The 13,797-nt window shown below is 30.3% G+C and overlaps 1 protein-coding gene across 4 annotated transcripts in view; it reads right to left on the reverse strand.

Moving 5' to 3' along the window:
- Nucleotides 1-2,339: 2,339 nt before the first annotated feature.
- Nucleotides 2,340-13,797, reverse strand: part of goe (endothelin converting enzyme 1) — a 309,104-nt gene continuing 297,646 nt past the window's right edge. For all 4 annotated transcript variants that reach the window (XM_073977156.1, XM_073977157.1, XM_073977155.1 and 1 more), the window contains 2 exons: nucleotides 3,157-3,771; nucleotides 2,340-3,084 (listed from right to left, as the gene is read on the reverse strand). In XM_073977156.1, coding sequence (XP_073833257.1) covers nucleotides 2,997-3,084; nucleotides 3,157-3,771 — 703 coding nt within the window. In that variant the 3' untranslated portion in view covers nucleotides 2,340-2,996. The remainder of the gene's footprint in view (nucleotides 3,085-3,156; nucleotides 3,772-13,797) is intronic.

Here is a 13,797-nt window from a genome sequence, read left to right on the forward strand (position 1 = left end):
TATCTACCAGATATAGATCAGGTTCGAATATGGACTATATTTATCTACTCCTTCGGGTACCTCCCACACAAAACTTTAGATAAGTTCACTTTAAGACCTGCTCCCGAATCACTTCGATTTTTGTTGAAGCAACTTACAATCGCTGTCTCAATTACAACGGTAAAAGTTTTTTCAGCGGCAAATCCATACTTCTTGGGAAAACAACCCGAAAATTGTAAAAAAAACTCCTATGGCACCATATGTAGTAGCTGGAGAGCACAATAACTCTCGAACTAATAAACCGATTTGGTCCAAAATTTGGCCTTCGTCATATTTTGTCCAAACTTAATTTAACTTCTAAAATAGCCCATATTGGTCATCTCTTTAGGATACCTCCTCCACAAAAGTTCAACATTTGTGTCCAAGTGCAGTTTAGGGTCTGTTCGGAGATCCTTTGGAAATGTATAGCAAGTTCATATGTCCAAAAAGTGCCACAAAATTCCGAAAAGACCCTAAATACATTCGATCTGTCCGTAGATGAAAGTTCCAATTCACATAGGCTGAGGACATATCTCTGTCGGCAAAGCCGACTGATACTTTTTTACTTGTTGCAGGAGCAAGTTCATACTTCCTGTTAAAATCCCCGCTTAGGAGGGTGAACTTTTTCTATAGAAAATTTTTCATTTTCTACGGAAAAAGTTCATCAATGAACATTCTTCTATAGAAAAGTTTACCAATGAACTTTTTTCTATAGAAGAAGTTTATTTTTTATGGAAAAAGTTCACTAATGAACATTTTTCTATAGAAAAAGTTCACTAATGAACATTTTTCTATACAAAAATTCAACAATTAATATTTTTCTATAGAGAAAGTTCACCAATGAACATTCACTCATGAACATTTTTCTATAGAAAAATTTTAGTTTTTTCTATGGAAAAATGTTCATTAGTGAATTTTTGCTAGACATGCTGTCGAATGTGACCCCTAGAATTTTGTGGTTCTTTGTGCTAGGAATTTAAACTCATTTTACCATCGACCATGACATTCAACTCAGTGTTCACCTCTACAGTCTATGTGGTGAACAGAGTGGCCGTAGATTTAGTGGCGGATATTTTCATATTCCTCGCGTGGAAAAACGTGGTAACATCGATGAAATATTATCTAAATGCCGTCAAGAAGTGTCGAAATACATGAGAGGTAGAGGTTAAAACAGCTCCGGAGATATCACCCCACCTTGGGGAACTCCTTGTTTCACTCTACGGGCCTTGGAATTCTTGTTCCTCAATTCCACGTACGACTGGCGACCACACATATAAATGACTACACAACATTTCAAGCTTGGCCGGAGGGTTGTCTGCTCAATATCCTCAAACAGCGTGGAGTGACTTGAGGTGAACGCGAGTTAAGACAAGCCTCTATTCGAACTAAAACTGTCGCCAATTTCTCAAAAGTGAAACGAAGATTTCGACAAGGCTTCCGAAAATGCTGTTTAAAGCTCTTAACTTCAGCTTCCCAGAGATAACTCATATGTGGTGCACCAGCTGGAATGAATTTCAACGACAGACATTGATGTACAAGAGCATCAGAGGTCGAATCACAGCTATCACGAATAAAGCGAATAAAATCGTTTTCTAAGTCCACGAGAAGCGCTTACGATTGTCATTATCGGAAAATATAGTTCTTGGACAACCTCGACAAGCAATAAACCTATTTAATGCGGTCATGAAATAGACACTGGACAAATCCGACACTACCTCCAAAGGAATGGCCTTAATCGCAAAGCAAACGAATACACACACATATCCTTTTGTAATTTTACAAGTTCGTCCAGTAAACGATTTGACTTCAAAAGGAGCAGCAAAGTAGTAAACGTCCTATCGCTTATAGTTTTTTTTCCGGCGGAAGAGCTGCCATAATTTGACTACAATGTCCCTTTTTATCAAGCAACCATGACTTGTAGTTACGAACAACCGGACAGCTTTCCGAGTTCGATGACACCATGTTCATCCCGGATGGGATTTAGAGCAGCTAAACAATTCGATGTTGACACCCATTAAACTTTTGTACTCCTTTACGAAATTAACCTTTTGAGTAATTATTATTAAAGGCCTCCGAACCTCATTGAATTCCTATGTAGTAATTATTTTCGCAAGGTAGGAATATTGACCTCGGTACCGAGAATGGGTCTGTCGTACGAACCTAAAAATGTAGGCTACAGAACGAATCCCGGTTGTAGAAGACGAATATCAGTGAATGTCGACGAAACAAATGAGAAATGACACTGCACCGAACGCATTTCCATGTCAGCCTTAAGTGGAATTAGGTCACGAAAATATAATACAGTAAAAACAACAAATGTCTACGAATTTCTTCATTAGTGTAAACACACACACACTAAATATTTCTTTATTAATTTTATGACAAAATTATATAAATTATTGTAGATGGTATACTTTAGAGTTCTTACATAATATATTTTCGTATTTTTTAAAAACTTTATATAAATTCTACAAAAATAAATATCTTTTTCATTTATAATTATGTTTTTTTGCTTTGTTTTGTAATGTAAGTCGTATTTTGTTACAGTCTATACCTATGGAATAGTTAACAAAAATTTCAAAATTTGTATGAATTCTAGTATTAGAAGTTAATTTAAACTACTGCACTTACATACATACATATATATGTAAAACTATAGTTGTGAACATACATATATGGAAATCGATTAAAAAAATGCAAAAAAAAATTAAAAAATTATTTTATTCTAAGCTGGAAAGTAAGGGGGTAAGGGCAGGAGGGAATCGGAATGAATGTGTCACATAATTATATTTATGTATATGAATGTGTATGTTTTGTTTGTAAAAATAAGCTGCATATGGCAAGTTCTTGGGTGCAAGGTTTATGAAGTTGGACCAATTGACAAATTGATTTCGCATTACACCCTCAGCCATGTCATTTAAATGGAATTCAAATATAAGTTGAGAGTCTAGTTAGATAAATAAAATTAAATCATAAAATTATAGAATATTTGAGCAGCGTACTGAAGGTACATGACAACTAGAGGCAAGTGGTAAAAATTGTATGTGGTTCCAGGTGGCATTAAATCTAAAAGAAAAATGAAGAAGAAAAATGTTAATCACCTTATAATCCCAACAAATTCAAATCCTCACTACTTACAAGTATCTCTCAGCCAATTGTTGTTCAACATGTGGCTTTATCTTGGCATAATCCTTATCCGCTATCGATGTACTGCAATGCTTTTGCATATAGGCCAGGGCGAAGAGTTCATTTTCATTGTACGACCTCAAACCGGGTATGCGTAAACGTTCGGTTAGCCTGAGACTTTCATAGGTATGCTGTTGATCGAAGGAAGCTCCAATAATCGGTGAAGCCGTATCAATGGCTGCCAAAAAGGAAGATAATGCCTTGGCTGTTATTTTTGCTCCACTCAATGTGATGTGGAATGCTTTAAGAGCATTGGGTGACAGCTCTTGTAATTCCTCGCGATTTTGTTCCTCAGCAGTAATACAAGCAATATCAACTTTACCCAAATCAATGTGCGAATGCAGTTCGTTGTTGCTGTCGGCTTTATATTGTTCCACAAATGTCATCACGGCATCCATTAGAACTTCTAGAATATCCGAGCCGATCCGGGCAAAATTCACAGCCACAGGATAACGATAATCGTAATAGCCTGATGAGGCTATACCTCGTGATATTACCAACATGTTGAGTAATTTCGAATAGGCTACCAATGGTGGCTCCTCGGCGGTGTACATTTCGGAAATTATACTGGAAATGAAAAAAGAAAACATTGGAAACATATTTTTAAAAACCCACATCCACAATTTTTGAAACAATATTTTAAAAAATCCACATCCACAATTTTTGAAACAATATTTTAAAAAATCCACATCCACAATTTTTGAAACAATATTTTAAAAAATCCACGACCTTTTGGAAGTGTTTGAAAAATATTTTAAAAAATCCACGACCTTTTGGAAGTGTTTGAAAAATATTTTAAAAAATCCACGACCTTTTGGAAGTGTTTGAAAAATATTTTAAAAAATCCACGACCTTTTGGAAGTGTTTGAAAAATATTTTAAAAAATCCACGACCTTTTGGAAGTGTTTGAAAAATATTTTAAAAAATCCACGACCTTTTGGAAGTGTTTGAAAAATATTTTAAAAAATCCACGACCTTTTGGAAGTGTTTGAAAAATATTTAAAAAAAAATCCACGACCTTTTGGAAGTGTTTGAAAAATATTTTAAAAAATCCACGACCTTTTGGATGTGTTTGAAAAATATTTTAAAAAATCCACGACCTTTTGGAAGTGTTTGAAAAATATTTAAAAAAATCCACGACCTTTTGGAAGTGTTTGAAAAATATTTTAAAAAATCCACGACCTTTTGGAAGTGTTTGAAAAATATTTTAAAAAATCCACGACCTTTTGGAAGTGTTTGAAAAATATTTTAAAAAATCCACGACCTTTTGGAAGTGTTTGAAAAATATTTTAAAAAATCCACGACCTTTTGGAAGTGTTTGAAAAATATTTTAAAAAATCCACGACCTTTTGGAAGTGTTTGAAAAATATTTTAAAAAATCCACGACCTTTTGGAAGTGTTTGAAAAATATTTTAAAAAATCCACGACCTTTTGGAAGTGTTTGAAAAATATTTTAAAAAATCCACGACCTTTTGGAAGTGTTTGAAAAATATTTTAAAAAATCCACGACCTTTTGGAAGTGTTTGAAAAATATTTTAAAAAATCCACGACCTTTTGGAAGTGTTTGAAAAATATTTTAAAAAATCCACGACCTTTTGGAAGTGTTTGAAAAATATTTTAAAAAATCCACGACCTTTTGGAAGTGTTTGAAAAATATTTTAAAAAATCCACGACCTTTTGGAAGTGTTTGAAAAATATTTTAAAAAATCCACGACCTTTTGGAAGTGTTTGAAAAATATTTTAAAAAATCCACGACCCTTTGGAAGTGTTTGAAAAATATTTTAAAAAATCCACGACCTTTTGGAAGTGTTTGAAAAATATTTTAAAAAATCCACGACCTGTTGGAAGTGTTTGAAAAATATTTAAAAAAATCCACGACCTTTTGGATGTGTTTGAAAAATATTTTAAAAAATCCACGACCTTTTGGAAGTGTTTGAAAAATATTTTAAAAAATCCACGACCTTTTGGAAGTGTTTGAAAAATATTTTAAAAAATCCACGACCTTTTGGAAGTGTTTGAAAAATATTTTAAAAAATCCACGACCTTTTGGAAGTGTTTGAAAAATATTTTAAAAAATCCACGACCTTTTGGAAGTGTTTGAAAAATATTTTAAAAAATCCACGACCTTTTGGAAGTGTTTGAAAAATATTTTAAAAAATCCACGACCTTTTGGAAGTGTTTGAAAAATATTTTAAAAAATCCACGACCTTTTGGAAGTGTTTGAAAAATATTTTAAAAAATCCACGACCTTTTGGAAGTGTTTGAAAAATATTTTAAAAAATCCACGACCTGTTGGAAGTGTTTGAAAAATATTTTAAAAAATCCACGACCTTTTGGAAGTGTTTGAAAAATATTTTAAAAAATCCACGACCTTTTGGAAGTGTTTGAAAAATATTTTAAAAAATCCACGACCTTTTGGAAGTGTTTGAAAAATATTTTAAAAAATCCACGACCTTTTGGAAGTGTTTGAAAAATATTTTAAAAAATCCACGACCTTTTGGAAGTGTTTGAAAAATATTTTAAAAAATCCACGACCTTTTGGAAGTGTTTGAAAAATATTTTAAAAAATCCACGACCTTTTGGAAGTGTTTGAAAAATATTTTAAAAAATCCACGACCTGTTGGAAGTGTTTGAAAAATATTTTAAAAAATCCACGACCTTTTGGAAGTGTTTGAAAAATATTTTAAAAAATCCACGACCTTTTGGAAGTGTTTGAAAAATATTTTAAAAAATCCACGACCTTTTGGAAGTGTTTGAAAAATATTTTAAAAAATCCACGACCTTTTGGAAGTGTTTGAAAAATATTTTAAAAAATCCACGACCTTTTGGAAGTGTTTGAAAAATATTTTAAAAAATCCACGACCTTTTGGAAGTGTTTGAAAAATATTTTAAAAAATCCACGACCTTTTGGAAGTGTTTGAAAAATATTTTAAAAAATCCACGACCTTTTGGAAGTGTTTGAAAAATATTTTAAAAAATCCACGACCTTTTGGAAGTGTTTGAAAAATATTTTAAAAAATCCACGACCTTTTGGAAGTGTTTGAAAAATATTTTAAAAAATCCACGACCTTTTGGAAGTGTTTGAAAAATATTTTAAAAAATCCACGACCTTTTGGAAGTGTTTGAAAAATATTTTAAAAAATCCACGACCTTTTGGAAGTGTTTGAAAAATATTTTAAAAAATCCACGACCTTTTGGAAGTGTTTGAAAAATATTTTAAAAAATCCACGACCTTTTGGAAGTGTTTGAAAAATATTTTAAAAAATCCACGACCTTTTGGAAGTGTTTGAAAAATATTTTAAAAAATCCACGACCTTTTGGAAGTGTTTGAAAAATATTTTAAAAAATCCACGACCTTTTGGAAGTGTTTGAAAAATATTTTAAAAAATCCACGACCTTTTGGAAGTGTTTGAAAAATATTTTAAAAAATCCACGACCTTTTGGAAGTGTTTGAAAAATATTTTAAAAAATCCACGACCTTTAGGAAGTGTTTGAAAAATATTTTAAAAAATCCACGACCTTTTGGAAGTGTTTGAAAAATATTTTAAAAAATCCACGACCTTTTGGAAGTGTTTGAAAAATATTTTAAAAAATCCACGACCTTTTGGAAGTGTTTGAAAAATATTTTAAAAAATCCACGACCTTTTGGAAGTGTTTGAAAAATATTTTAAAAAATCCACGACCTTTTGGAAGTGTTTGAAAAATATTTTAAAAAATCCACGACCTTTTGGAAGTGTTTGAAAAATATTTTAAAAAATCCACGACCTTTTGGAAGTGTTTGAAAAATATTTTAAAAAATCCACGACCTTTTGGAAGTGTTTGAAAAATATTTTAAAAAATCCACGACCTTTTGGAAGTGTTTGAAAAATATTTTAAAAAATCCACGACCTTTTGGAAGTGTTTGAAAAATATTTTAAAAAATCCACGACCTTTTGGAAGTGTTTGAAAAATATTTTAAAAAATCCACGACCTTTTGGAAGTGTTTGAAAAATATTTTAAAAAATCCACGACCTTTTGGAAGTGTTTGAAAAATATTTTAAAAAATCCACGACCTTTTGGAAGTGTTTGAAAAATATTTTAAAAAATCCACGACCTTTTGGAAGTGTTTGAAAAATATTTTAAAAAATCCACGACCTTTTGGAAGTGTTTGAAAAATATTTTAAAAAATCCACGACCTTTTGGAAGTGTTTGAAAAATATTTTAAAAAATCCACGACCTTTTGGAAGTGTTTGAAAAATATTTTAAAAAATCCACGACCTTTTGGAAGTGTTTGAAAAATATTTTAAAAAATCCACGACCTTTTGGAAGTGTTTGAAAAATATTTTAAAAAATCCACGACCTTTTGGAAGTGTTTGAAAAATATTTTAAAAAATCCACGACCTTTTGGAAGTGTTTGAAAAATATTTTAAAAAATCCACGACCTTTTGGAAGTGTTTGAAAAATATTTTAAAAAATCCACGACCTTTTGGAAGTGTTTGAAAAATATTTTAAAAAATCCACGACCTTTTGGAAGTGTTTGAAAAATATTTTAAAAAATCCATGACCTTTTGGAAGTGTTTGAAAAATATTTTAAAAAATCCACGACCTTTTGGAAGTGTTTGAAAAATATTTTAAAAAATCCACGACCTTTTGGAAGTGTTTGAAAAATATTTTAAAAAATCCACGACCTTTTGGAAGTGTTTGAAAAATATTTTAAAAAATCCACGACCTTTTGGAAGTGTTTGAAAAATATTTTAAAAAATCCACGACCTTTTGGAAGTGTTTGAAAAATATTTTAAAAAATCCACGACCTTTTGGAAGTGTTTGAAAAATATTTTAAGAAATCCACGACCTTTTGGAAGTGTTTGAAAAATATTTTAAAAAATCCACGACCTTTTGGAAGTGTTTGAAAAATATTTTAAAAAATCCACGACCTTTTGGAAGTGTTTGAAAAATATTTTAAAAAATCCACGACCTTTTGGAAGTGTTTGAAAAATATTTTAAAAAATCCACGACCTTTTGGAAGTGTTTGAAAAATATTTTAAAAAATCCACGACCTTTTGGAAGTGTTTGAAAAATATTTTAAAAAATCCACGACCTTTTGGAAGTGTTTGAAAAATATTTTAAAAAATCCACGACCTTTTGGAAGTGTTCGAAAAATATTTTAAAAAATCCACGACCTTTTGGAAGTGTTTGAAAAATATTTTAAAAAATCCACGACCTTTTGGAAGTGTTTGAAAAATATTTTAAAAAATCCACGACCTTTTGGAAGTGTTTGAAAAATATTTTAAAAAATCCACGACCTTTTGGAAGTGTTTAAAAAATCCACGACCTTTTGGAAGTGTTTGAAAAATATTTTAAAAAATCCACGACCTTTTGGAAGTGTTTGAAAAATATTTTAAAAAATCCACGACCTTTTGGAAGTGTTTGAAAAATATTTTAAAAAATCCACGACCTTTTGGAAGTGTTTGAAAAATATTTTAAAAAATCCACGACCATTTGGAAGTGTTTGAAAAATATTTTAAAAAATCCACGACCTTTTGGAAGTGTTTGAAAAATATTTTAAAAAATCCACGACCTTTTGGAAGTGTTTGAAAAATATTTTAAAAAATCCACGACCTTTTGGAAGTGTTTGAAAAATATTTTAAAAAATCCACGACCTTTTGGAAGTGTTTGAAAAATATTTTAAAAAATCCACGACCTTTTGGAAGTGTTTGAAAAATATTTTAAAAAATCCACGACCTTTTGGAAGTGTTTGAAAAATATTTTAAAAAATCCACGACCTTTTGGAAGTGTTTGAAAAATATTTTAAAAAATCCACGACCTTTTGGAAGTGTTTGAAAAATATTTTAAAAAATCCACGACCTTTTGGAAGTGTTTGAAAAATATTTTAAAAAATCCACGACCTTTTGGAAGTGTTTGAAAAATATTTTAAAAAATCCACGACCTTTTGGAAGTGTTTGAAAAATATTTTAAAAAATCCACGACCTTTTGGAAGTGTTTGAAAAATATTTTAAAAAATCCACGACCTTTTGGAAGTGTTTGAAAAATATTTTAAAAAATCCACGACCTTTTGGAAGTGTTTGAAAAATATTTTAAAAAATCCACGACCTTTTGGAAGTGTGTGAAAAATATTTTAAAAAATCCACGACCTTTTGGAAGTGTTTGAAAAATATTTTAAAAAATCCACGACCTTTTGGAAGTGTTTGAAAAATATTTTAAAAAATCCACGACCTTTTGGAAGTGTTTGAAAAATATTTTAAAAAATCCACGACCTTTTGGAAGTGTTTGAAAAATATTTTAAAAAATCCACGACCTTTTGGAAGTGTTTGAAAAATATTTTAAAAAATCCACGACCTTTTGGAAGTGTTTGAAAAATATTTTAAAAAATCCACGACCTTTTGGAAGTGTTTGAAAAATATTTTAAAAAATCCACGACCTTTTGGAAGTGTTTGAAAAATATTTTAAAAAATCCACGACCTTTTGGAAGTGTTTGAAAAATATTTTAAAAAATCCACGACCTTTTGGAAGTGTTTGAAAAATATTTTAAAAAATCCACGACCTTTTGGAAGTGTTTGAAAAATATTTTAAAAAATCCACGACCTTTTGGAAGTGTTTGAAAAATATTTTAAAAAATCCACGACCTTTTGGAAGTGTTTGAAAAATATTTTAAAAAATCCACGACCTTTTGGAAGTGTTTAAAAAATATTTTAAAAAATCCACGACCTTTTGGAAGTGTTTGAAAAATATTTTAAAAAATCCACGACCTTTTGGAAGTGTTTGAAAAATATTTTAAAAAATCCACGACCTTTTGGAAGTGTTTGAAAAATATTTTAAGAAATCCACGACCTTTTGGAAGTGTTTGAAAAATATTTTAAAAAATCCACGACCTTTTGGAAGTGTTTGAAAAATATTTTAAAAAATCCACGACCTTTTGGAAGTGTTTGAAAAATATTTTAAAAAATCCACGATCTTTTGGAAGTGTTTGAAAAATATTTTAAAAAATCCACGACCTTTTGGAAGTGTTTGAAAAATATTTTAAAAAATCCACGACCTTTTGGAAGTGTTTGAAAAATATTTTAAAAAATCCACGACCTTTTGGAAGTGTTTGAAAAATATTTTAAAAAATCCACGACCTTTTGGAAGTGTTTGAAAAATATTTTAAAAAATCCACGACCTTTTGGAAGTGTTTGAAAAATATTTTAAAAATCCACGACCTTTTGGAAGTGTTTGAAAAATATTTTAAAAAATCCACGACCTTTTGGAAGTGTTTGAAAAATATTTTAAAAAATCCACGACCTTTTGGAAGTGTTTGAAAAATATTTTAAAAAATCCACGACCTTTTGGAAGTGTTTGAAAAATATTTTAAAAAATCCACGACCTTTTGGAAGAGTTTGAAAAATATTTTAAAAAATCCACGACCTTTTGGAAGTGTTTGAAAAATATTTTAAAAAATCCACGACCTTTTGGATGTGTTTGAAAAATATTTTAAAAAATCCACGACCTTTTGGATGTGTTTGAAAAATATTTTAAAAAATCCACGACCTTTTGGAAGTGTTTGAAAAATATTTTAAAAAATCCACGACCTTTTGGAAGTGTTTGAAAAATATTTTAAAAAATCCACGACCTTTTGGATGTGTTTGAAAAATATTTTAAAAAATCCACGACCTTTTGGATGTGTTTGAAAAATATTTTAAAAAATCCACGACCTTTTGGAAGTGTTTGAAAAATATTTTAAAAAATCCACGATCTTTTGGAAGTGTTTGAAAAATATTTTAAAAAAGCCACGACCTTTTGGAAGTGTTTGAAAAGATTTTAAAAAATCCACGACCTTTTGGAAGTGTTTTAAAAAATCCACGACCTTTTGGATGTGTTTGAAAAATATTTTAAAAAATCCACGACCTTTTGGAAGTGTTTGAAAAATATTTTAAAAAATCCACGACCTTTTGGAAGTGTTTGAAAAATATTTTAAAAAAGCCACGACCTTTTGGAAGTGTTTGAAAAGATTTTAAAAAATCCACGACCTTTTGGAAGTGTTTTAAAAATATTTAAAAAAAATCCACGACCTTTTGGAAGTGTTTGAAAAATATTTTAAAAAATCCACGACCTTTTGGAAGTGTTTGAAAAATATTTTAAAAAATCCACGACCTTTTGGAAGTGTTTGAAAAATATTTTAAAAAATCCACGACCTTTTGGAAGTGTTTGAAAAATATTTTAAAAAATCCACGACCTTTTGAAGTCTTTGAAAATTTTTTTAAAAAATCCACGACCTTTTGGAAGTGTTTGAAAAATATTTTAAAAAATCCACGACCTTTTGGAAGTGTTTGAAAAATATTTTAAAAAATCCACGACCTTTTGGAAGTGTTTGAAAAATATTTTAAAAAATCCACGACCTTTTGGAAGTGTTTGAAAAATATTTTAAAAAATCCACGACCTTTTGGAAGTGTTTGAAAAATATTTTAAAAAATCCACGACCTTTTGGAAGTGTTTGAAAAATGTTTTAAAAAATCCACGACCTTTTGGAAGTGTTTGAAAAATATTTTAAAAAATCCACGACCTTTTGGAAGTGTTTGAAAAATATTTTAAAAAATCCACGACCTTTTGGAAGTATTTGAAAAATATTTTAAAAAATCCACGACCTTTTGGAAGTGTTTGAAAAATATTTTAAAAAATCCACGACCTTTCGGAAGTGTTTGAAGAAATATTTTTAAAAATTCACGACCTTTTGGAAGTGTTTGAAGTGTTTGCAGTCCCAGCCATTTGCAGTTTTTGATGATATTGTTGATGGCAACAGATTCTATTGTTGAGTTAAAGGTTAGACTTGTCGGAAAGTATACACCTCAGAAGCCGTGCCGCCTGCCGCGTTGGGCCGTGACACAGGAGGTGCTCTATTGTCTCCGTCTCTTCATCATCCTCGCGGATTCTGCAGTGGTCAATGACGCTATTTTTCCATTTACTGGTAAAGGCTGGGCACTGTTACAGTGTCCAGAGTCATTACCCTGATTTTAGCTTTGCTCAGGTTTAGTAGTGAATTTGTTCTATTGACTGATAGTGTTGTTGAAATGGCTCTTGGCACGTCGCACCTAGGTTCATTATGCCATAATTCTTTGACTCTTTCATCAATGAACGGTTAAGCTTTCCGAAAAAGGTGAAATATAGGTGGTTTGATTGATTCATTGGTTGCTAGACATGTGGATTGTGATCCACGTCTAACTAGTTCATCTGCCTTTATGTCACAATGTCCTGGTACCTAGCATAGTCGGAAGCCATTTGTTAATTTTTCCACTTAAGGACGGTTTCAGATTTGATGCCAAATTATTTGATCATTAAATAATTTGATGGCTTTCATATTCATTCATTCTGCAGTATTTGAAAAAATATATTATTAAAAAATCGCGGCCTTTTGGATGTGTTTGAAAAATATTTTATAAAATCCACGACCTTTTGGAAGTGTTTGAAAAATATTTTATAAAATCCACGACCTTTTGGAAGTGTTTGAAAAATATTTTTAAAACTCCACGACCTTTCGGAAGTGTAGTTTTAAAATTCCGCTACCTTTTGGAAGTGTTTGAAAACTATTTTATAAAATCCACGACCTTTTGGAAGTGTTTGAAAACTATTTTTAAAAATCCACGACCTTTCGGAAGTGTAGTTTTAAAATTCCGCTACCTTTTGGAAGTGTTTGAAAACTATTTTAAAAAATCCACGACCTTATGGAAGTGTTTGAAAAATATTTTAAAAAATCCACAACCTTTTGGAAGTGTTTGAAAACTATTTTAAAAAATCCACGACCTTATGGAAGTGTTTGAAAAATATTTTAAAAAATCCACAACCTTTTGGAAGTGTTTGAAAAATATTTTGAAAAATCCACGACCTTTTGGAAGTGTTTGAAAAATATTTTAAAAAATCCACGACCTTTTGTTAGTGTTTGAAAAATATTTTAAAAAATCCACGACCTTTTGGAAGTGTTTGAAAAATGTTTTAAAAAATGCGCGAACTTTTGGAAGTGTTTGAAAAATATTTTAAAAACTCCACGACCTTTTGGAAGTGTTTGAAAAATATTTTAAAAAATCCACGATCTTTTGGAAGTGTTTGAAAAATATTTTAAAAAATTCACGACCTTTTGGAAGTGTTTGAAAAATATTTTAAAAAATCCACGACCTTTTGGAAGTTTTTGAAAAATATTTTAAAAAATCCACGACCTTTTGGAAGTATTTGAAAAAATATATTATTAAAAAATCGCGGCCTTTTGGATGTGTTTGAAAAATATTTTATAAAATCCACGACCTTTTGGAAGTGTTTGAAAAATATTTTTAAAAATCCACGACCGTTTGGAATTGTTTGAAAAATATTTTTAAAAAATCAACTACCTTTTGGAAGTGTTTGAAAAATATTTTTAAAAGTCCACGATTTTTTGGAAGTGTTTGAAAAATGGTTTAAAGTGAACGGGCGAACTTTCACGATTTTAGGTGTTTTGAACATATATGTTCTTTTTCCGAAATCGTTTTATTGTCATTCTCCAATGCTTAATTAACCAATTAACAAATAACCTCCCCTGCGATTGCATTCAGGTGTTAATCGAATTTATCAAATTTATGGCATGTGCAATTGTCA

This window comes from Musca autumnalis, unplaced genomic scaffold (assembly GCF_047663935.1).
Source record: "Musca autumnalis isolate F117 unplaced genomic scaffold, ASM4766393v1 scaffold_3, whole genome shotgun sequence".
NCBI lineage: Eukaryota > Metazoa > Arthropoda > Insecta > Diptera > Muscidae > Musca > Musca autumnalis.